The 23,671-nt window shown below is 36.7% G+C and overlaps 1 protein-coding gene across 1 annotated transcript in view; it reads right to left on the reverse strand.

Moving 5' to 3' along the window:
• Positions 1–5,191: 5,191 nt before the first annotated feature.
• The window catches only part of LOC145991974 (uncharacterized), a 169,928-nt gene continuing 151,448 nt past the window's right edge, over positions 5,192–23,671 (reverse strand). Inside the window, exon 4 of the mRNA XM_083127967.1 lies at positions 5,192–6,047. Coding sequence (XP_082984093.1) covers positions 5,516–6,047 — 532 coding nt within the window. The 3' untranslated portion in view covers positions 5,192–5,515. The remainder of the gene's footprint in view (positions 6,048–23,671) is intronic.

Consider the following 23,671-nt stretch of genomic DNA (forward strand, 5'->3'; position numbering starts at 1 on the left):
AGTTGAATAGCTGGGTTTAGAGCCTTGTCTTCATCCCACCTCTACCTATCACATCTTTAATCTTTATCATCACAATTAAAGGAGACTGGTAGAACAATGGAGTGAAATAACAAAAATCTAACCTTTGGTGTAGGCTTCTGAGTTTGAAGCATTGTTGTTTCGTCAATCAATAGCAACGATAGACCGTGAGAGTGAAATGAAATAATTCCTATTTTCTAATGAATATTAACAAGAGAAGAGCAATAAGTATTTATCGTATTTTTAGCAAAAAACTAATTTCCAGTCTGTGGTGATAATGAACTCTATATAATGTCCGAAATATGTTTAAAATAAATTTATGTTAATCCATGCATGTAACCCATTACGGAGGGCCTTCACGATGATGTAGTGATAACGTCAAGCCTTGCAATCAAGGGGCCCTGGGTTCAATACCTGGTGGAGACACACAAAGGTTTGGATCCCATTTTATTCTGTAGGCCCAGTTCCAATTAGCCTATCTGTGCATAAAATGGACTTGCAACAAAAACCCAAACTAATTAAGAACTTATCGTAAAATGCTACCTATATCAAGAATGGTAACAAAGAAAATGATTTCGCAAAACAACAATATGCAAAGCACCTTAAATCCTCACTGGCTTACAACGTGATACTATTCGTCACATAATAATTATTATTTGAGACTTCAAACTCTGACATTTGCAGAAATTTGCAGTCTTGAAATTCATTGTTTCTCCCAATGATTAGGGCTTTTCTTTGCTTTGCATTGCTCTGGCTTGCTCAGTCGCTATCTTTGTGTGAGCTTAGATTAAATATATCTTACCTATCAGCTCTTAATTCACCTTTTTCACATATATATTTTTTTATTGTTTAGCGTCGCTTTTCTGCCACTTTTGGGCAATCGCAACAATGAAGATTAGTGAACATATGATAAATAGAACATTAAAAAATAACACCAATGACCAGGCTGGTATTCGAACCTGGAACCCCTGACGTAAATGCATCTAGTGCCACACAATTAGGTAATTTTCACATAGAAACTTACGTTTACACACCTCTTCCTTACATATGTATTTCGTTTTACCTGCTGCTCTTCTCTTATGGTCAATACTAACCCTCATTTCAGGTTTATCTCATGTTTGTATCTATTGCTTTATAGTGAATGATAATCCTATTAAGCCTCGTAAATCTTATTCTGAAGAAAACCCTGTTAGAGGATTATGTGTGTAGTGTTATTCATAATACAGCGTGAGCACAAAAACACTCCCTGGTTTCAAGATGTCATAAAATTAATAGTTACTTGAATATTTTGATAAAATTGATATCCAAAGCTCAGTTAATATCTTTCTTTTCAGAATCGCTAGTTGTGAATTAGGTACCTAGAGGGCAGTAACATCGAAAATGGCGTTCACTCCGCAGCAAAGAAGCTGGTGCATGTTAGAATTTGCCAAAACAAGCAGTGTTGTGAGAGTGCAGTGTGCATTTAAACAGAAGTTTAATGTTGATCCACCTACACACAAATCCATTCTGCAGTGGCATAAAACATTTGTTGAGAGAGGATGTATTTGTGATCAAAGAAAATAACATTCTGGCCGACCGTCCATCTCTGAGGAAATTGTGGAACGTGTGCGAGAAGCCTTTGTACGCAGTCCCAGAAAATCAACATGTCAAGCCAGCAGGCAGTTGCAGCTGCCACAAACTACCGTAAGCAAGATTTTACGGAAGCATTTGCATTTTCACCCATACCGGCTGCAATTGGTTCAAAAGATATCCACAAGACTAGGTAAAGCAACGTGAGTTTTGCGAGACTATCCACACTTTAATGGAGGACGATGAAACCTTTCTGACAAATATCATTTTTAGTCATGAGGCAACCTTCCATTTGAGTGGAAAAGTGAACAGGCATAATGTTAGGATCTGGGGAAGCAAGCATCTGCATGCCACTCTTGAAGTGGAATGTGACTCACCCAAGGCGAATGTTTTTTGTGTAGTGTCAGAGCGTCGAGCGTATGGTCCGTTCTTCTTTGAGGGGGCAACAATCACAGGTGAAAGCTACTTAACAATGCTACGTGACTGGTTAATTCCTCAACTTGCTGCAGAGAGACTACATTCTACAACAAGATGGAGGGCCCCCACACTGGTATCAATATGTATGCAGCTTTCTGAATGACAACCTCCCACACCGTTGGATAGGACGAGCTGGACCCAATGATCAAAATCTATGCAAGTGGCCCCCACGATCATCAGACATGACAGTTTGTGACTTTTTCCTTTGGGGGTTCGTGAAGGACCAGGTCTATGTACTTCCACTACCCACAACCTTGAATCATCTTCAGGAATGCATCAGTACAGCTGTCAACTTCATCACACTCGGATACGCTTGAGAAGGTGTGGTTGGAGCTGGATTATCGTCTCGATGTTTCCCACGTAACAGGTGACACGCACATTGAGCATTTGTAATTCCAATGAACACCACGAAAACTTTATGAGTTTTTACAACTACTGTGAACATTTCTGTAGAATACTACTTTTGGTATTAAAGTTATACCCTTTCAAAACCAGGGAGTGTTTTTGTGCTCACGCTGTATATAATAAAGTCTGCTTTGGACAGCATTTTTAATGTATTTAATGAGAATTGCATTTTCATTTCGTGTTGAGGCACATTTTCGTCACCCAGATTTTGCATTTAAAAAATGTAGGTCAAAAATATATTAGTCATTGTGAATTCGAGTCAATTAAAACATTTTGCGTTGTTGCGAGATTAACTATTAGGATAAAATTTGGACATAATGAATGTAAGTAGAGAAAATGCAACTTGTATATCAAATTTGTCATGTCCAAATGATCTCCGAAAGTAGTGATTAGTACATGCTGGCCACTGTGGCAGAGTGGTTAGCACATCGCGCTATGATGCCAGGGGTCTCGGGTTCAAATCATGGCCTGGGCATGAATGTTTGTGAGTGTCCATTCATCAATTTCATCATATCATCACTCATTCATCCTCATCCTAGCAAATTAGCCAAAAGTGGCACAAGAAGCAAAGTAAAATAAAGCAATTCAATCATTCAATTCAAGTATAGATCATGATTGTATCTGGTATATGAACGAGATGTGTCCCTCCTCTCAAACAATGCGTGGCTTGTCCCCACCGAATAAGTGTGGATTAATGTCACTTATTAATTAATTGTCCGGAAGCAGGTATTAGGCATGAACAGAACACAAAATACTCCTGAGGAATTACAAATGTTATAAGCCAGTTCATGGCAGGGAGTTATTGACGGTCTTCCCCAAGCTATCTGCTCTAGATTCCGGGTTCGAGTCCTGGTCTGGCAATTTGTTTTTTAAGTGTTCCTTCATTGATTTAATCTGATTATCATCAATCTTCGATGTTGCGATTAATTATAAAAGTGACATAAAAGCCAAGCAAAACAAGCCCAAATAAAAATAATTGTAAAATGACTACAATGTCAGAACTACATTTCAAGAATAAAATGCGAGCAAAAGATTCATCTTCAAACAGGCATTTGGGGAAAATTGTGTAGACAGACATCATGCTCCCGAAAGCTGCCAATCCACGTATAGCATGACCTTCGATACTGGAGTTGTGCTTTTCAGGAAAGTTTGCTCGACGCTCCTCAAGCATCTTATGAAGAGTGCTTCGGAGTTCACAGCATTGCCAACTTATTTTCCATCTGGAAAATCTTTTTCCTCCTATTTAATTTGCTGTTGGATGTACATGAACTTTCAAAGATAATTGTTTGCAGTTAGTACCAAATTATCATGGAAATGGATGCAAGAAAACATGAGGGAAAATGAAATTTGTGTGCACAGAGGATATTTTTCTGGTAAAGTGGAGGAATGACAAATCATTGACTGTCATCAACAATGAAATTGAAAAATTCCTATTCAAAAAGCACAGAGACAGAGTATCTGCTACCTGTTGAAGTATGTGCCGAATTATGGAACTTTGTATAAATTTGTTTAGAGCAAACTTCTTGGAACTTTGGCATGTTGTAGATAACAAGAGCTAGAAAGATTGTTTTGAAATGGGTGTATACAAACAAAATAATAAGAAAAATGAAAAAGTACAATTGTAATTAAAAATTTTATGGTTGCAGGAAAATCTGCCAGACTGTAATGAAGGTAAATAATCAATGTTTCAACAGATAATTGCTTTATTATCCTTATTTGGACCTCAACAATGACATTTCAAAAAAAGAATTTTGAAAAATAGACCAAAAGGTATTTTGGCGTTATGCTCATTCCCAATAAGCCAAAGCTGATAATCTGAAGTGATGAACCATTGAGTGAATTTAAAAACAAGTTTATTTGCTACCATACCTACATGATATCCACATCACAAGATCATTTTTCGAGTGTTGAATGCAAGTATTCAGCAACTTCCAATGGAAAAGGAGTTACGTGTGGTTGATGCCAAGTCTCAAGTGCCTGCAGAAGTAATAGCACGACGAGCCATTGTCCAAAATGCAGTTTACTCTGCTGCAGTAGCTGTATAGGTAGTTCCAAATGTGAATATAATTTCCACGATGCAAAGAAGATATAGGTCAAGTTCAGATTGAGTGGAATCTCGCTGCAGAAGCTAGAAGGCATATATGTCATGTTGAATTAATGGGTGTTCAGAAACCAAAGTCAATAACTCATTTAATAAAAAAAAAAAAAATATTCAAACCTTTACAACAGGGAGACAATGCTGAGACAATCAAGCTAGAATTTTGAAACATTTGGAATTCCTGAAACATGTGTAACAGTCTTCATTCTCAGAATTGCAGCTCACCCCCGAACCCTCCATTCACTTCTGCTGTCCTCTTTCCAGGGTTGTTCCTGGTTCAGCCTGAAAATTCCGTTACGATTTTCCAAAATTCATTTCAGGCCTTTAAATTCCCTGTTAGATAAGGGTTTAATTCTGCTTCACAGGAGTTCAAACATGGGACCTCCACTACTGTAGATGTTACGTTCACAATCCTCCACCCAGTCCCATAAAACACATGCATTTCAGAAAAGGAACTTCTTCATAAGCTCTTACCAATCATGTAAAATGTGTGCTATGTGGCCAGCAAAATACAGGAGTTAAGTTGCAAACATTTCATTTAAAGTGCTGTTGATTGCTCCACATATGATTTCACTGTCAAAGTTTCTGGAATTAATAAACAATCTGGAGATGTACACTTATCTGATTATTTCTTCAATGAATTTGTCTCTCTGGTCATCTTCATCATTACAATTCGCTTGCAGAAGTAGAAAATGCCATTAAATAAACAACATATAAACAAACAATATGTTTTGCAGAGATCATGCAGAACACTTAACCAATGCAGACATAGCTTTACCTGGACATTGCAATGAATATGAAAGCTCTACAACAGTGTTCATAAAATGCTATAGTGTAAACATCTGTGATATATTTTTTAAAAATAACATATACATTTACTGACATAAGCAAGTGAAATACGAGATAGAACTTTCTCATCACTACTTTTCTTGGCACAGAGGCTAAATCCTATGTTGCATGTGTTAGTCGAAAGTGCATGCTCAGTTCTTCTTCTTTAGCAAACGCTTTACTGCACACGTTGCACAAGAAAGGTTTCTGATCATGAATTTTCAAATGTACCTTCAAATCGGACCTCGTACGGAAAAGCTTATCACAAACTGAACACACATATGGTTTCTCTCCAGTGTGAATCCGAGAATGTATATTCAAGTGCCCTTTCTGTCTAAAAGCTTTGTTGCACGACGAACACACATACGGCTTTGCTCCACTGTGAACTCTTATGTGAACTTTAAGATTATAACTGGAAGCGAATGTTTTCTTGCATTCTCTGCAGTTGTAAGGCTGTTCGTAAATAGAGGAGATGATGGATTCTTTTGTTGCCGATTTTTTACAAGTTGTCCGATTTTTCACCCGAGAACTTCCAGAACTATTCGACTGAATGGTTTGTCTACTTTCACCTGAGGTTAGCGCTTCTCCAAACTGATTTCCATCAGGGACCATGGATCCTCCTAATATGGCTTCAACAGTCTCTAAAACACATCTGAAAAAGAAACGTAATAACTTATCAGAAACTGTATATTGCTTTTTGCTCACACGCATATAACTGAAAGCTGTTCATTAGTGAGAATTGAAGAGTTTCTTCTAAAATCAGGAGTGCATTAAAATATACAGTAATACACTCCACGGCAAAAAAGAATCGCCCCCTAGTAATGAAGTGTAAAAATTTTCTTGCACTGTTGGAACTGTTTCACTAAGCATTTTCATCCTTTATGCCAATTTAGTTTCCTTCAAAATATCAACTTTCTTTCTATTGTTTCAAGTACGTTTACAGAAGTTTGGGGGCATCCATCCTTATTTATTCTAAAACAATGAATTGTTGGCACCTTTTAACAATGGATTTTCACACTTGATCCAAATTTATTCTCCTTCTGACATTGTTAAAAGGTGCCAACAATAGTTGACCAAGCCTCATTGTTGGAAAATAAGTAAAGATGGATGCTCCCAAACTGCCGTAAACGTGGATGAAACAGTGCAGATAGTTGAGATTAGGAAGTTCAATAAATTTGGATGAAGTGTGAAAATCCATTGTTATAAGGTGCCAACAATGGAGGAGCAAGATTCATTGTTGGAGAACAAGTAAAGATGGATGCTCCCAAACTGGTTTCAACATACATCAAACAATGCAGAAAGTTGAGATTCAGAAGGAGAATAAATTTCGATACAGTGTGAAAATCCATTGTTAGAATATGCCAACAATGGAAGAGCTTCATTGTTTTAGAATAAGTAAAGAAGGATGCCCCCAAACTGCCGTAAACATACATGAAATAATAGAAAGTAAGCTGATATTTTGTAGGAAACTAAACAATAGTGGAAGGCAATAAAGGCCATAAAACTTAATTTAATCAACTAACCACTTTCTTTCTTGATTTCTTCAATATCACCTTCATTGTAAGTAAGCAAAATATCAGAATATCAGAAAATGTTAAAGTTACGTACAGTATGTACAATTGTCAAAATAATTACAAAACAAATAAAACATACTTCTTGAAAGAAAATATTAGGTTTTATCACTAAGGGGTGATTCATTTTTTTGCTGCGGAGTGTAGTAATAGTGTGGTGTGATACGTTTACAATCAACCCATCTTTACTATGACCATACTAACTTACTTCATAAATCTTGCATGCCCCTTAAAAATAAAGCATGTTCAACCAAACAAAAAAACAAAAACTTGGGTCTCCTAAAACTCCTAATCACACAATATTATGTGTCTGAAATAAACACAAATCTATACTATGGACTTGTGTACCCATACCTAGTATATTGCATAATAGCATGGGGAGGAGCTGCGCAGGAATACACTCAAAGATTGCTTATTCTACAGAAAAGAGCAATACAGTATATGTTCAAAATACCAATTGGAAACTCATGTAGAGATTTATTCAGAGAAAATAAAATTATGACCATATATTTCCTATATATTTATAAAGTAATTGAATATGTAGTAAAACACCGTAAATTAGATAAAAATTTGACCGTCCATCAGCACAACACACATCAAAAAGAGAACTTCCACATGCAAGCACACAGACTTGCTCTTTCAGACAAATCACCTCATGTTGCAAGAATAAAATACCATAAACTTCCCACACACATCAAACAAATTACAGAAACTCACAAGAAACTGAAAGCAATGAATCAGTATTTAACAGATATACTTCTATATAATCTCAATGAATTTCAATAGTTAAACTGGATTAGTAAATTGAAGAATTTAAATTCTTTTGATATTGTATGTCTCCTATATTTGGATTTTCTCTTTTACAAGTTTAGTATGTGACACTTATAACTGTTTATGTTTAACCCATATGATTTATTTGTATATTTGTGTTTGCATTTTGTTCTTTTCATTGTAATGCTACTCCATTTGTAATATTTAGTATTGTATGATGTTTTCCACACCTACAGAAATAAAGAATTTATTATTATTAAAAAATAAATACATAACGTTTTCCACTAAATAACATGACTTTGCCTGTGTTTCGGTCCCTTTAAACAATTTGTGAGCAAAAAACCGCCTCTTGTATGAAGAATAGCTCAGTAAAATTGAATAACCAGACACGTACTTCATACAAAATCTTTTGCGTAAACTAAAGGTAAGTTGCTAGTTAAATGGGCAGGTTTGACAAGCACATCAAACCATGGGATCAACGCAAGAAGCGTAATAACATAATATGGGACATGGTGAAGAGGAAGAGATACAGAATGCCAATCTAGAAAAATGAAGAGTATCTTCTTGACAACATTTGTTGTCTCATTATTGGCATGTCAGGCTGTGGCAAAACAAATAACTGTTCGACAAGAAACCTACTCCCTTCTCATTGGTTCGACTGGAAGAACAAAAATCTGTATGTAGGGGGGGGGGGTGGACTATGGGGAAAATGGGCATGTGGGAAATATGGGCACACAGTGTATGCTGTGTTTGGTGAAAAAAATCATTTGTAGGTTGGCAACATCGGTGGAGTCTTTATTGTCACTTGTAACTGCATACTCATCTGAGCTAGCGAATATAAGCATTCTGGACTTGTTGGAAGAGAAGTACTTCTCGAAAGTGCACTAAAAAATTCAGCTGATGTTATTGTTGACTACTAGGAGTTAAGATCTGAGCAGAATATTACTTGAGGTAATGATCTGTGTATGCAGTAACAAAAAGCTAGAACAATGGTTCACACATTACGAATTGGATCATAGTGTTGTGCCTCATCCTAATACAGTAGCAACTTACCAAAAAGTTCGCAATTCGGAGGAAATTGAGCACAGCAATTCAGTGTGATATGAGCACTTCAGAAAGATGATCTTCTGAGCCACGGAATCTTTTCGAAACCTCAGAAACTGCCAAAGCATTGTATTACTCATGTCCCTTCACAATCCATAACATAATCACATAGTATTCCATTAACAGATGCGTATAACGACTCAGTCAGTGCCCACCCTGTATGCAAACTTTGGTATTGTGGTGAGTGGATTTGTTGTCACCTTTGTTCCTTGTGGTACCATAATAATTGTGGTCAGTGCCCCTCCACTTTTTGTTACTTTTGCCCTCGCACTGTGCTAAACCATATCTATCAAGGGCAAGTAAAGTGTTCTTGCCCCCCCCCCCCCCATACTTTTGGCACCACTAATTGTATGGTACAGAAAGAATTGCATTTCATCTGCCCTACTTGTAAGGAAGATGAGGAAATTTGAGGTCTGGAGGACATGTTTATGACCATAGGCGTGCGCAGACCCTCTGATTAAGGGGGAAAAAACTTGAAAATTCAGTTGGAGAAAGAAAAACCTCATTCCCTCACTGTTTTATTGTATTGATGGGTACTAAAATAGGGATGTATATACTATGTGTCCGGAAACACCGAATATCACTCTATTAGAAGAATTCTAGCTTCTGTGGCACAAAAGTTTTCCCCTCCCCCTTGGTTCAGACTAATTTACATATAAACATAATTTCATACAGCAGATTCGAAACAACTACACATAATTTATTCACTTCCAATGTGTGACCAATTTATTCTGCGATCACACAGGTGTAACACAACTAGGTTAACGAATAAAATGCGGGAGTCTTAATAAGTAAATTTGCTGGAGAATGAAGTGAGATAGTGAAATCACATTGGGAATAAACCCGGTGTAGTTGCTGGGAACTTTAGTCATCTTGAAAATACTTTATTTTTCAAATAAGATAATATTGTTTAAGGGGAACAGTGTCAATTACGCACCAGTTGTGCATTTATTTCAATATCGTCGGAATGGGCACAACTACTAAAGAAACAAGAGAGTATGAATTTCTTAAGGTGATTATCAAGTTGGACAAGATGTTTGAAAAATATGATCAATAAGTATTTACATAACCCTATGTATTTATTCCTTATGGGAAATCAACTTCAATGACAAGTTATGGGTAATCAAAAGGAAGTTTCGACTTTTCCTATCACTAAAACATAGTTCAACGTGTACTTTTTCCGTCCATGTACTATTGTATGTCATTGGATGTTTGATATTCCCGACAGAACGAATAAAATAATGGTCCGATAAGCATTATGCATTGCCTCCTACAGCCATCCTGGCAGTGTTGCCAAACCTAATGTGTATAAAAAAGTTAAATTTAACTTTAAATAGAGCTAAAGTTGACATTCAAGGAACTAGATTAACGAAGTCTGCATAAAGTACCTCCTAGGGTAATATTAGGTGTCAGAGGGGTGGGTTGCTTTAACTTTAAAGTGATGACAATTTATTCTACGTTTTCACCGCCAAGATCTGGCAACATCACCTATCTCAATAATCCACCAATGGTTGCATGAAATTGGAAATAAAGGAATCCTGGATAACAATATTATGTCATCTTCACGTCACCTAGGGCACTATAAAAAAACAGTTGAGGAGGTAAGAGGGGGGTGGGGCAATGCAGCCAATATAACAATATCACATCATATGAGAAATATTTACTCATGGCAAAAGTTGGTCTTTGTGGGCCAGTGGGCCTGAGCCAGTGATGACATCATAGTGGTGCAGGGGGTGGTGACACAGTTCAAAGACAAGCAAGTGAATGAAAGAGCCAGATCTGGTTCCAAAAGAGCAAAGCTGGCAACAGTGCTTGGCAGCTGCTGCAGAGAGAATGACTTGGGGGAAATTGTTCCTCTCCCCCTTAATAACGATAATAAGATTTCTTTACACTAAATTTCCAAGTGAGAGTATTAATAGAGGCAACTGCCCCTTTTGCCCCCCCCCCCCCCCATGTGCACGGCTATGTTTATGATATGCATTCTTTCAGTGCTTTCCTGTGACTAATTGTTATGTGTAAATGTCTTTAAATGTATTTATCAAACATAATTGCCCATATTTCCCACCGGTGTGCTCACATTACCCCACCAGTAGGCGTAATATGGGTTTTGCAGTCTGTTGTTTGTGCATTTGTTGTTCCTTTACAGAAAGAGATACTACCAGAATTGGTTTCAATTAGAATGAATTGCTTTCTATTGGATGCTTAATAATAAAGGTATCAGAATGAATTCCAGATACAGTGTAAAGACTGATCTTCATTTTGCAATATGAAACTTATTTTTATTTCATTAAATATCTTAATTATTAGTAATTTTTCTTAAGGTGGTCGGTCATATTTCCCCACTTCCAATATTCCTTTAGAAGTTTAGAGCATTCCAAATACCAACAAACAATTGTTGAAATTGTAAGATGAGTTAGGCATCCGACTTACAAACTCTTCACGAATGTGTGGCAAACCTCGTTGTAGTGTTCAATGACATGATTTTAGAAAACAAAAACAAAATTCTTAACGCGTTTCTCTGCATTCAATTTAAGGCAAAATGAGACTTCCAAAGTTTCGAGGCTAGTGTTGCACTCAAAACACGATCCGCCATGTTAATATGTCATTATTTGAAGTGGGAGATAGTCATGAGCTAGAAGTTTGAGTTTTTTTTAGTTGAGTATACAGTCATGTACAATGAGCAACCCCCTGTCAATGCAGTGCAAGACATTGCAATATTTTCCATCAGACTGAAGTTCATGGCCTTCCCACCAGGTGGTAATCTCTGCAGTGATATTTTTGGATTAATTTATTCTCAAACACATACTTCTTTCTGCTGCCTCCAAACTTGTAAAAAAGCTTCCCAGCCGGAAATGTCTATTTGTTCCAATTGAAGTTTGAATTAGTTTAAATTAGAATGAATTGGATCCTATTGTATGTCCAATAGTAAAAGGTATCAGAATGAATTCGGATCAATCAGAATCTCAACTGTAGCCAAATGGAAATGCAGGACAGTTTCCAATTGGTGAATTGTATCCAATTGTAAGTTTGTGTATATTGTAAAATCAATATATTATAAATTAATTTATTGACTCAAGCATAGGTACTTTGATTCTTAACACTACATTTCCTGTGATTTAGAAGTTCATTGGAAAAACAGCACACTTGAAGTGAATGTCTTCTGAATTCTAATGCATACTACTAAAATCAGATTTATCTTAATGAATAAGCAAAAATAACTCTTTCTTAAGAACTAACTCAACCTTATAGGAGCTAGTAGTTGGAATTTTAGTAGTATTATTAGTAGTTCGTATTAGTTCTTGTTTTTTTTTCAATAAGGAATTACCATGGTTATTCTTATGTCTGTGCAATGCAATTGGAAAAATGAGCAATACTTTGATAAACTTAGTCAACCTCGACAGTGTCTTGTTTGTTTATAACTTTTTCAAGTGTTGTTCGTCAGATTCTTTGTTTAACCTAATTTTTTTGCTGTTTTCACATGTATATAGGAAGAAAAATATTTCAATTTGGAACTGAAACAGTATGTTTTTCAATTTTCAATAAGTGCGTTAAACACAATGAAGCTACAGACTTACAAAATTTGTTCATATATTTGAAAAAAAAAAATGTATGTGACAGTATTCCTAAGTAGGAAATTGCACATGCTTTAGCAGATATTTATTTTAGTTGCTTTATATAATTTCTCCATTGCATTTACAATTGTATAGATAAGAATTTTTAATTACTTATAACAGTAGTGTTTTTATATAGGAATATACTGAAATCAATAAAATACTTTCCAATAGAACACAATTCATTACATTTGACACATTGGTCGCGATAGAGTGTCTAAAAACTCATATTGGCTATCGGAACCAATTGGAAACATTTCCAGCTGGGAATTGCAATGAAGATATTTTACTTCTACTTATAATATCAAAGGTGAGCCACAGTAGCTCAGTCGTCACCATGCAAGATCCCCAGCGAGGTACAACTGGTACTTTTTCCAACTGTTCAAGTGGCTTCGGTGCTCACCCAGCGTCATATTAAGTTGGTACCTGGAGGAAACTCTGGGGGGTTCAGGTGGCCAAGGGCATGGTGCTGATCACATCAGTCCCACCTTGGGCCGTGATCAAGAAAATGTGAGGCCCTTACTCCACACCCCCTATACATTTTCATGGCATGGTGCAAAGCACAGGGGAACACTATACTTTTTTATATATATAATATCAAAGTCAACTGCATATCCCGAAAAATGCACTGATTTTGTAAAATCTGTACCTGTTGTCTGTATTTCAGATTTTCTAAAAACTTTCTCCAGTGCTATATTAAACAAAAGACAAGCGAATGCATCACTTTGCTTTACACCATGATTAGTACAGAAAAAGTCTGATATATCTGATTGTACTCTAACAACGCACAGAACTTTAGCCAAAGACACTTTGACTAGCCTTATTAACTTCTATGGATATTGAAATCAACCATTGCTTAAATAATTCCTCTCTGTTAATGCCATCATATGCTGCCCTAAAGTCAATGAGCAAATGATATGTGTGAACATGGAATTCCAGGCATTTCTCCAATATTTGTCTCAGAACAAATATTTGCTCTGATGATGAGGTTTTCTCTGGATATCAACCAGGTGATTTCCAGATAGGTTCCTGAGCTTTAAACAGCTAACATCACTCTCATCTACAGAGACAAAGTCTACGAGATGAGAGTGACGTTAGCTCTCAAAAGCTCAAAAGCCTCTATTTGGTAATCACCTGGTTGGTATCCAGAGAAAACCCCTTCATCATTTGCTGCCACGAAAGCTTTAAGAATTAAATATTTGCTCTGTTGTTGACTTTCCAGGCCATAATCCACACTGATGTCTTCCAATGTTACTTTCCACATAGGGCAGTAGTCTTTCATGTAAAATATTAGAGAAAATCTTCTATCCACTACTTAACAAATTAACACCCCTGTAATTCCCTTATTCCAGTCTTCTGGATTTTTTTTCTTCATTCCATACAGTGACTAACAGCTCATGTACCTTTCTTATCATGTCATTTCTGGCATTTTTTCACATCTCTGTTTGTGTACCTTATCTACCCAGGTGCCTTTACATTCCTTAGTTTCTTCACAGCTTTTTTAACCTTGTTTATTGTAGGTGATTCCACATCTTCCAGGTTAGTGTCTGTAAAGGGTATTGTGTCATCCTCTTCCAAAGGCAAATCATCAACTGCCTCCCCAGTATCTTTTTGTCCTCCTAATAATTCACAAAAAAAAGTCCACCCACCAGGTGCAGTTCTGCAATTAGGTGATGTTCCCCATATCCATTATGTATATAAAAAGAACAAATATAATGATATGCTCGTTTGCAATGCTTGTATTTGCTGTGCTGCAAGCAGGCTTCATCTGAGCTAAGATGGCTTTGGGTGAAACTCGGCAACATAGCAACAGTCACATTCTGGCTGCGGACTTCCTGCCTCACTGCTTTAACATCATCCCTACATTCAGAGCTGTGGGAGAGGTTGGGGGGGAGGGGGGTCATGGGTGTTTTCATTGCAAATGGTCACAATATCGCTGGGACCCAACACTTGGGGGTGCTGTTTTTGGTTTCCTGCTAGAAGGTGGTTGGGTCCATTTTCCGTAGCTTATCGAACAAAATGAATGGGAAGGAACTTGGGAAGGAGGCGGGGAAGTCTTGTCAAGGTTCGATGCACTTTGAAAAGTTTTTATGAACTAGTGTTACTTAGCGAGTTCTTTAATGACGAGTTACCGTGCGCGTGAAAATAAAGCAAAATGAATCAGGTCAGATATTGCAAAGTCAATTTTTAAATCACTAAGAACGATTGTTAGCCAAATAATTAGGCCAGCCAAGACCAGAGCTTTGCCTAAATTAAGTGTTCAAAGATTAAGATAAAGAAAAGAATGTACAACAGAAAATTTAATATAAATGAAAAGTGGGAATGGATATGCAGTGTCCTGTAGCAAATTCCCTTTTGTTAGTTTTCGGTGCATTTTATTCAATGCAAAAGACACATTGACTGAGAAATTTGCTACAGCCGAGAATAGAACTGATACACAAGAAATATTATAACAAGGTAAACTTTTCTAAAGTATTACATATTTTTAATTATATATTAAATGCCACTGGTATGACTTCCATTAGTTCTAAGATATAGCCTATATTTTGAATGTGCACTGCCCCTTGCAGACCCCACAAACTGCCACTGCCACCCACCTATTCAAAATTCTTGGCTGTTCATTTATTAAGGACCCGACCCATCTTTATCTTTACATGCATTCAATCTACATTTGAAACTTTTTGTTCAGAATTATTTTTGGTGTAGAATTTTTAAATATCCTGTTTACTTTTTTAAATTCTCCACTTTACCTAGTTACTTCTTCCTGAACACTCTTCTTTCTTTCCTTCATGAACAGTTTTCCCAAACCTTCGTTTAACTCCATATTCCTCTACAGAGCTCCTTGTAACACTTCTCTGAAACATTCTTCTCCTCTGTTACTTTCTCACATTACATTTCTCTTCCGGGATTGTTCCCATCTAAGAACGTTTTCTTTCTGACACATTCCCAATTCATTCTATACATTGCCTCCACTGCTCGTTTACATCACTTCCATGTCAACTTTCTGGTACTATTCCCAATCTCACATTTACCTCTTCTTTAAACTGATCTACTATTTCTTGTTTTTTCAGTCCTTCTACATTAAACATTCTTAACCTTTTCCCTTTACAATTTCTTACTCCCAACTCTTGCTAGAACAAGGAAGTGGTCAGAATCAATATTAGCTCCCCAATAACTCCTTACATCCAAACTGTGTCTTTTGTCTATTAAAACAGGATCTATCTGGTTATATGTATTGCGATCAGAGAATTTTCAGGTCATTCTATGAATCCTTTTGTGATTAAAAAATTCGAAGATACTACCATATTCCTAGATGCATCAAAATCAATCCCACACATTCAATTATCATTTGTTGCATCATGCAAACTAAATTTCGCAATCACTGGATGGTACTCCTTCTCATGGCCAAATTGTGCATTAAAATATCGAATTACAATTTTAGCATCATGCATCGGGCATTTATCACAAAATCTCTCAAGCTCTAAAAAGAAACCACTTTTTACTTTATCACTAGAAACAGCACAGTTAGAGCATGTATATTAATAATACTATAATTAAAAGAATGTCCTTTGATATGAAGATAGTATAATATGGGGTTAACACCTTTAAATCCTGTAACCAAATTTGTTATCCTCTTACTAACAACAAACCCAGTTTCAAACGTATGTTCCATTTCATGACAGCTATAGTATAGTGAACATGTTATTTTCTCAAAATACCATTTTCCAGCCCATCTGATCTCTTGTAATGCTGCCACATCAACATTTCATTTCTTTAGTTGGTCTGCTAAAGCATCCTGTACAATGACTGTACATTCCAAGATGCAATCCTCAAATCGTTCACCTTTCTACAGTTTCCAGGTCGATTCCAATTAGACAGTCCAGCTCTTATTTCTTGTGGCTTTTCAATGAAATCAGTTTAACACTAGGGCCAGGTAATTTGCTATCGAGGTTCTCTTCCCGTAGCCTTTGGGGTACCATTCCCACCTGCAAGGCACCAGTGCTGCTTTTTAGTGCCCCAGGTATTTTATTTCCCAGGTATATTTGCACCTTACCTGGTGGGTCCTCCCCTATCTACCACCTGGGGAGGCGACCAATGGGGGTTCCCAGCAACCCCACATGGAAGACATGAAACCTAACATCACAAATTTTAGATGTGCAAGAAACAAATCAAAATAAATAAATAAATAATAATTGGCACTCCAAGGCGGCCTCCATCCCCTCCCCAACAGAAATTTCTGGTTTCACCCTTGGACATGCTTGAGGCAAGGTTGTGTTTCGTTACCCTCTGCATTATTTGTTTTTCCATCATTTCTCACATCCTTGGTATACTTTCCATTGGGTCACTGAATGCTTATCTTGCAATGTTTTACAACATGTGATCACTTGGTGGTTTAGGAGATGTGTTCCTTGCAACACTGACACAAAACCATTTCATAGCAGGAAGAAATATCACAGATGGGATCAAATGTTATGTTGCATGGCCAGCATAGGTGGCAAAATGGGCTTTTGGAATGTTCGTAGTGGTAAAATGACACACAAATGATAAAAATGACCAAGTTGTCTGTTTTAATGTCCAATATATATTTCTATGGTCACCATTTTAATGACACCCTGTATTTTACCTAGTACTGACAGCATACTAAGTGTGGACCACTTAGGTACTCTAGAAAGATGAACATTTCCATACGAGGTGTCTTGCAAGTATTGTGTTCCAACCAAACATGGGTAATGGGTGAAGGGCATAAGAAATTGAAAGCAACTATAATTGCCTATTTCCCATGTAGATGGTGCTGCAAAACTGAGGATCCTTCGGATTTTATGCAGAGATAGTAGAAATGGTAGGAAAAAGTAATTTAAATTTTGTAGAAAATATAATTATTGGTTACCCTTGCATAATTCTTGTTTTTATTTGAAAACAAGAGTATTTTGGTGATGGTATTTCTTTTAAATTCTTTTGTGGTTAATCAATTCTTCTCACAAAGAACACCCAGGCCCAAGCATGGAAAGTAGTCAAGTGGTCAAAATTACTGGTTTAAATGAACAAAATAATAAACAACTGACCAAATACTGACAAATTATGGACCTATTTAATTACACCATATCATTATTCGTCATCCCAAATATAAAAGTGGGGATTTCATTTTTTGGAAACTATTATCTGCCCTCCACCATACCCATAGCCAGCCATAGCACATCTTTTTATTGATGGAAAGACAATGTTTTTATTGAAGTAATTCATGAAGCTTTCCTGGTGACGAATGATAAAAAGATTCTCTCGGGCAATCAACCAGGTGAGTTGTGGAAAGGATTCCAAGCTTTCAAGAGCTATGTCTCTGTCATCTTGAAGTAGCATTAGCTCTCGAAAGCTTGGAATCCTTTCCACAAGTCACCTGGTTGATAGCCCGAGAGAATCTTTTCATCAATGTTTTTATTATTGTACAAAATTTTTCAAGGGAAATAAAGCTTTGTTTAAAAAAATAGTGTATAGCAGATATTTCAAATAAAAACAAATGTATTTACTTTGTTTTTGGCTTCTTGTTGAAAAAATATTATTAATAAATTCTTTTGTTTCCCTATAGTTTTCTGAAATTCATCAGCATGCATTCTTTTCTTCTTCTCTTCTTTCATTTCTTTCTCTCCTCCTTCTAGTATGAACTGTGCCATTTAGACTCTCACCATAGCTGTTTCTTCAGCAGCCTTCTTCACTTAGAATGCTCTTCTCATTCTGTTCTTGCATCAAATTCTCCAGTTTCTTCCCTTCCCTTGAATACTTTTCTTTTCACTGCCTCTCCTCATCAGCCTTTTATAATTCCCTTGCCTTTTTCCTTTTGTTTCTTTCTTTCTCCCATGCTCCTTGTCTTTAATAGCACACCGTTTATCAAAATGCTGATCGTAATGAGCATGAGTTCCTCTTGCCATCTGCAAGAACTCCTGGGTGATATTAAATAAGTATTCCTTGATCTCACATACACAGGGACATATTTAGAGAGGGAGTCCAGGGGGAACAGAACCAATCCCCACCTCGAAAGACTTATGAAGTCCAAAGACAAATAAGCAAAATACACTTTTACTGACGTATAATATGAAGTTGGTATAATTGTGGAGAACTTTCATAAAGATGGATTAGATGGTGATTGTACACCTTTTGCATTGGAACTGCCTGTAAAAATTAATGCATACCACTACTAATCATAATGCACATAAAAGTATAGATAATTTTTTTTACTTATATCAGCTGAACCTACTAACAACCTTTCTAATATTAGATAAATAACCCATTTTTTAAAAAAAATTGACATTAATTTCTTTTGTAGGTAGGCTGTTTTTATACAAATGTTAGTGGCATGAAGTAGATAATGAATACATGGTGTTGCATCTCTATTCTTATATCGTCTTCTTACGTGTTCCTGTAATAATAGCTATAATTATTGTTTCTTGGCCTATTATAATATTATTAATAATAATACACACATTAATCTTATTAATTCTCTGAATGTTACTGACAATAGTTACCATTGTCTAGTATTTTTAACTATACTTATTCTAATATTACATTTCAAAAGAGCATTCTTTGCACATAGAATTCAATACAACAACAAAACAGTACTACACAATGAATCAAATTGAAATTGAGAAAAAATAATAATCAGCCTTCATAGCAATAGGCCAAAGACCCTATAAGTCATCTATCCCACGGTATTATTCAACCAAATATGGTTCCCTCTCCTCAAATATCAGAATTAGTAATATAAGTGGAGGAAAAAGTTGTACAGAAAAGAAATCATATCACTAGGATGTATTAATGGAGTGAGAAAATAAAAAAAAAATACAAATGTGAGTCATGCAACCAAAAATACTGACTTTACTGACCATTTAAAAAAAACAACAACTCAACTTTCAGATTGAGATGAAAAAACTGTCTTTCACTGACTTTACTGACCAATTTCCTCCCCTGGCCAGAACTTGAACCTGAGAACTTCAGTGGTGAAATCAAAAGCCTACCACTGAGCCAGCAAGTAGTGATGCACGACATGAGCAGCTCACATGTCTCTGCAAGAGATGTTACTAACTTTAGCGGTTTTCTTATAATATAGCCTATCTGAACCAACTATGTCAGTGATTCCTGATGTAGTCATCAACTAAGGAGCATTTATCCATTACTTTTCTCTGAAGATTTAATTAAATCAATCACACAAACAATGTTTTTCCAACAAAAAAACAAATTCCACAGAAGCAGCAAAACTGTTAGCCTTGTTGCTTTCTCTGATACGTCTTTATTCAGACACAAAGTTCCACAGTGCAGAAATTCTTCCATCTATATTCTAGAATTCAAAAACAATTTATTTCCAATTTAATGTCTCGGTCATCTCTTTCGTCACAACTGTTGGTTACAACATTGTTTGTGTGATTGATTTAATTGTGAAGAATGCTCAGGAGGGGGAAGATGGAAATATTATATCATGGATATATTTGTTTTTCTAATTTCTAAAAATGCTCGACAGTATGAAACGCATGTCCCATCTAGAAAAGACTCGGTGTCGCAAGAAAAGAGACCACTGCACAGTGGACAAAGATTCTTGTAAGGGAAATACTTTAGAAATATGGACTCAAGATGAAAAATTAGTAAATTCATTTGTACTTGAAGTTTGAAACTATGTAACCTTCAAAAGTGTATAATTAATATTATTTTTTCTTTTATCTCATGATTTAAGAAATGACACACATATTCAGCACTTGAAGTGAAAATTGTCAAGTGAAGGGGTCAGGGTTGGCCTGGGTGTGCCCAGCCCAGTTTTCACCATGTTTTTCTTTTCTTCAGAAAACCCCACCTTGAAAAACCCACCACAAAACCCACTCAAAATGTGTTTTTCTTTTCAGAAAATGTTATAAATTATTGCTTTAAATAATTGTGAGGTTCTAGAATTGTCAACAGTTTGAGAAAACTTGTAAAATAAAGTCAAGCTTATGGTACTCAAAATAATTAATGTGGTACAAATCACAGCAGGTTTTTCAGGATATTTTTCTCAAATCATGCTAGAAATGGACTTTTAACAGAAATAATAAGAACATATATCAAAGCAACAAAAAATCAAAAGGGTCTGAAATATTTAGATAAAACATTGAACGAACAAAGCTTATAATTTTGAAATGTGGTAGCACTTTAGATACCAGTCACTTCTGTATGTGGGCAAGCCACATAGTTTCGCCTGTGATGATCAACTTTTACAATAAATTTTTCCATGTATAAAACATTACAAAGGAGAATTGAATACATTTTATTGAAATGGTGTGAAAGTAGAATAAAGTTAACTGTGGTATAATTAAATCAAACTTTCAAATGATTTATTTCATTTCTCAAAATTTAGTATGTGTGCAAATGTTCTGTTTTCTTCCCAATGCCTTGCACTGAGACAGTGACCCCTCCCTCCAGTTAAGTGTATTGATTGAACATTATTGGTTGCTTGTACATGTAGTACACTGCTCGCCATTAAAATTGCAACACCCAGAAGGAAATGAGATAGAAACACGAAACTTGGCAAACATGTAGGTCATAATAAGATAAGAAAATGATTACAGTTAGAGCTCGGTGGTGTGACATGTGACACGTAGAACATGGTTGCATAACCCCAAGGAGCTAGTAGCGTGTACAGCCTCCACGGGCGGCAATAACTACTACAACACGGCGAGGCATGGACAGAATGAGTCTATCAATGTCTGCTTGCGGTATGGCGTCCCAAGCGGCTTCCACACGGTGCCAGAGGTCTTCAACATTACGTGCCGGAAACCTGAGTTGGGCCAGCCGGCGACCCACCATGGACCAGACATGTTCAATTGGCGACATATCCGGCGAACGTGCTGGCCAAGGAAGCAGGGGCACGTGCTTAGCTTCCATAAATGCGAGGACATTCATTGCAACATGGGGGCACACGTTATCCTGTTGAAAAGTGGCATTATGCAGTGCATAGATTAATGGGACAGCAACAGGGGTGAGAACCTGTGTGATGTACCGTTGGCTATTCAATGTCCCTTGAATGCGTACGAGACGCGAACGAACACCTATGGCAATGGCACCCCATACCATGATACCCAATGAAGGCCCTGTGTGATGATGCATGATGCAGGCATCATGAAGCCTAGTGCCATGGTGCCACCACACGCGTGTACATCCATCATGATGTTGTATACAGAAGCGGGATTCATCAGAGAACACTACAGCATTCCACTCCGCCATCCATGCACGACGGTCTTGGCACCATCTCAGACGCAAACGCCTATGCTCTAGTGTCAGAGGAATCATCAACAGTGGGCGCCGGGAAAACATTCCCCGGTTCGCCAAACGATGAAGCACGGTTCGTGGGGACACTGGACGTTGTAAAACATCCCGTACTTCATGCAGAATCCTCGTTGATGTGGCCATTCTGTCTGTAAGGGACATGCGTATCAGACGTCTGTCCTCTCGTTCCGTCGTCCAACGCGGACGTTGTGAACCTCTACGTCGCACTACAGTGCCTTCCTGGACCCACTGGTTTCATACACGGATCACTGTGGATGCATTCCGTCCTACACGGGCACCGATCTCACGGTAGGATAATCTGCATTCACGGTATGCAACAATTTGGCCACGATCGAACTGGGAAACCTGCTGGAATCGCTGCCGTATTCGACGACGTGGCATTGCTAACCGATTTTAACACACTACACTCACGACCATGCACTTTCACTGCTCTTCTGCACCTATCTGACCTGCTACAGGTACCACTTACCAGATGGCGTGGCAGGCGCACATGACGCATGACGGCCTTGAACACCTAATAATTTCCTTCTGCACCTCTCCTCTACACACTGTGCACATTTCGTCCGATTCTGATTACTCCTTCTGGGTGTTGCATTTTTAATGGCGAGCAGTTTATAAATGTTATTTGTGGTTAGGAGCTCTATAGCCAAGAAGTCGAGCACTCTCATAATCTACCAAAATTTCATTTTTCCTTAAAAATAGGGGGCATGGGGTACTCAAGTAAATAATCATAATCCTAATCTTTATTCATACGTTGATCCATTTTTTATGGGTATGGATGTTGTCAGATACATGAAAATACAAGATATGTTATACAAGCAATTACAGTAAAAGAACAAAAGATTTTTACATGATGCACATATGTGATGAGAAATAAAAAATAAATTGTACATTACATTCACAATACTAAAAACAATGATATATATATAAAGTACATGCATAACTTTCTTTTATTTTTTAAAAAATTAGGGTTACATTGTTCCTTCTATGGCATTATTACATTTATTTGTCTACTTGATATTTGTACCCAATCTAATTTATAGTTCATTAATGTCATACACTGCTCTATCTGTGAGGTATTTTTTTGATTAGCTGCAATTTTTTCTTTAAGGGAGTGATATTTTTTAGCCAAGAGGAAAGGTTGTTGTGGAATTTTATACCTGCAGAATGTGGTGGTCTGTCTGTCAGAGTTAATCTGTTAGTCTGGATATGGAAGTCTTGTCTTTGTCTTGTATTATGTCTATGAATTTCTTCATTTCTTAATTGTGTCTTGCCCGACCCTGTGGCCGAGTGGTTAGCACATCGCGCTGCGATGCCAAGGGTCCCGGGTTCGAATCCCAGTCGGGCTTGGTTGTTTGTGAATGTCCATTCATCAATTTCATCATTTCATCACTCATCCCCATCTTCACAAATTAGCCAAGAGGCACAAAACTGGAAGTAAAATAAACTAAATCAATCAATCAATCAATCAATTAATTGTGTCTTGTCATTAAGTACGTAGAAAATAGATTTATAAACATAGAGCGAGTATACAGTCATAATTTTGTATTTAAGTCTAACAGACCTTTTCTGTAGTGTGAACACTCTTTTTGTATGTCCATGAGCTGCCCCTCCCCAAGCTGTAATACAGTATTCTAAGTGAGGATAAATAAGACTATAATACAGGTTCATATTGATTTCCTTAATATTATACTGTGAAGGGATTTTCAAGAGATAAAGATTTTTTGTGAGTTTTTCACAGATATAGTCAATATGATATGCCCAATTTAATTTATGAATTTTACATGGTTAGCATAGTATAATATTTTATTCTCATCTAAATAAACCATCAAGTTATCAAATTTCTTCTTGTTGCCAGGGTTAAAAATCATGAAATTTGTTTTTTGATGGTTTACATTTAGGCTATTAGTGTTCAAGTACTG

The sequence above is a fragment of the Lepisma saccharinum genome, chromosome 9, assembly GCF_977018435.1.
Source record: "Lepisma saccharinum chromosome 9, izLepSacc3.1, whole genome shotgun sequence".
NCBI lineage: Eukaryota > Metazoa > Arthropoda > Insecta > Zygentoma > Lepismatidae > Lepisma > Lepisma saccharinum.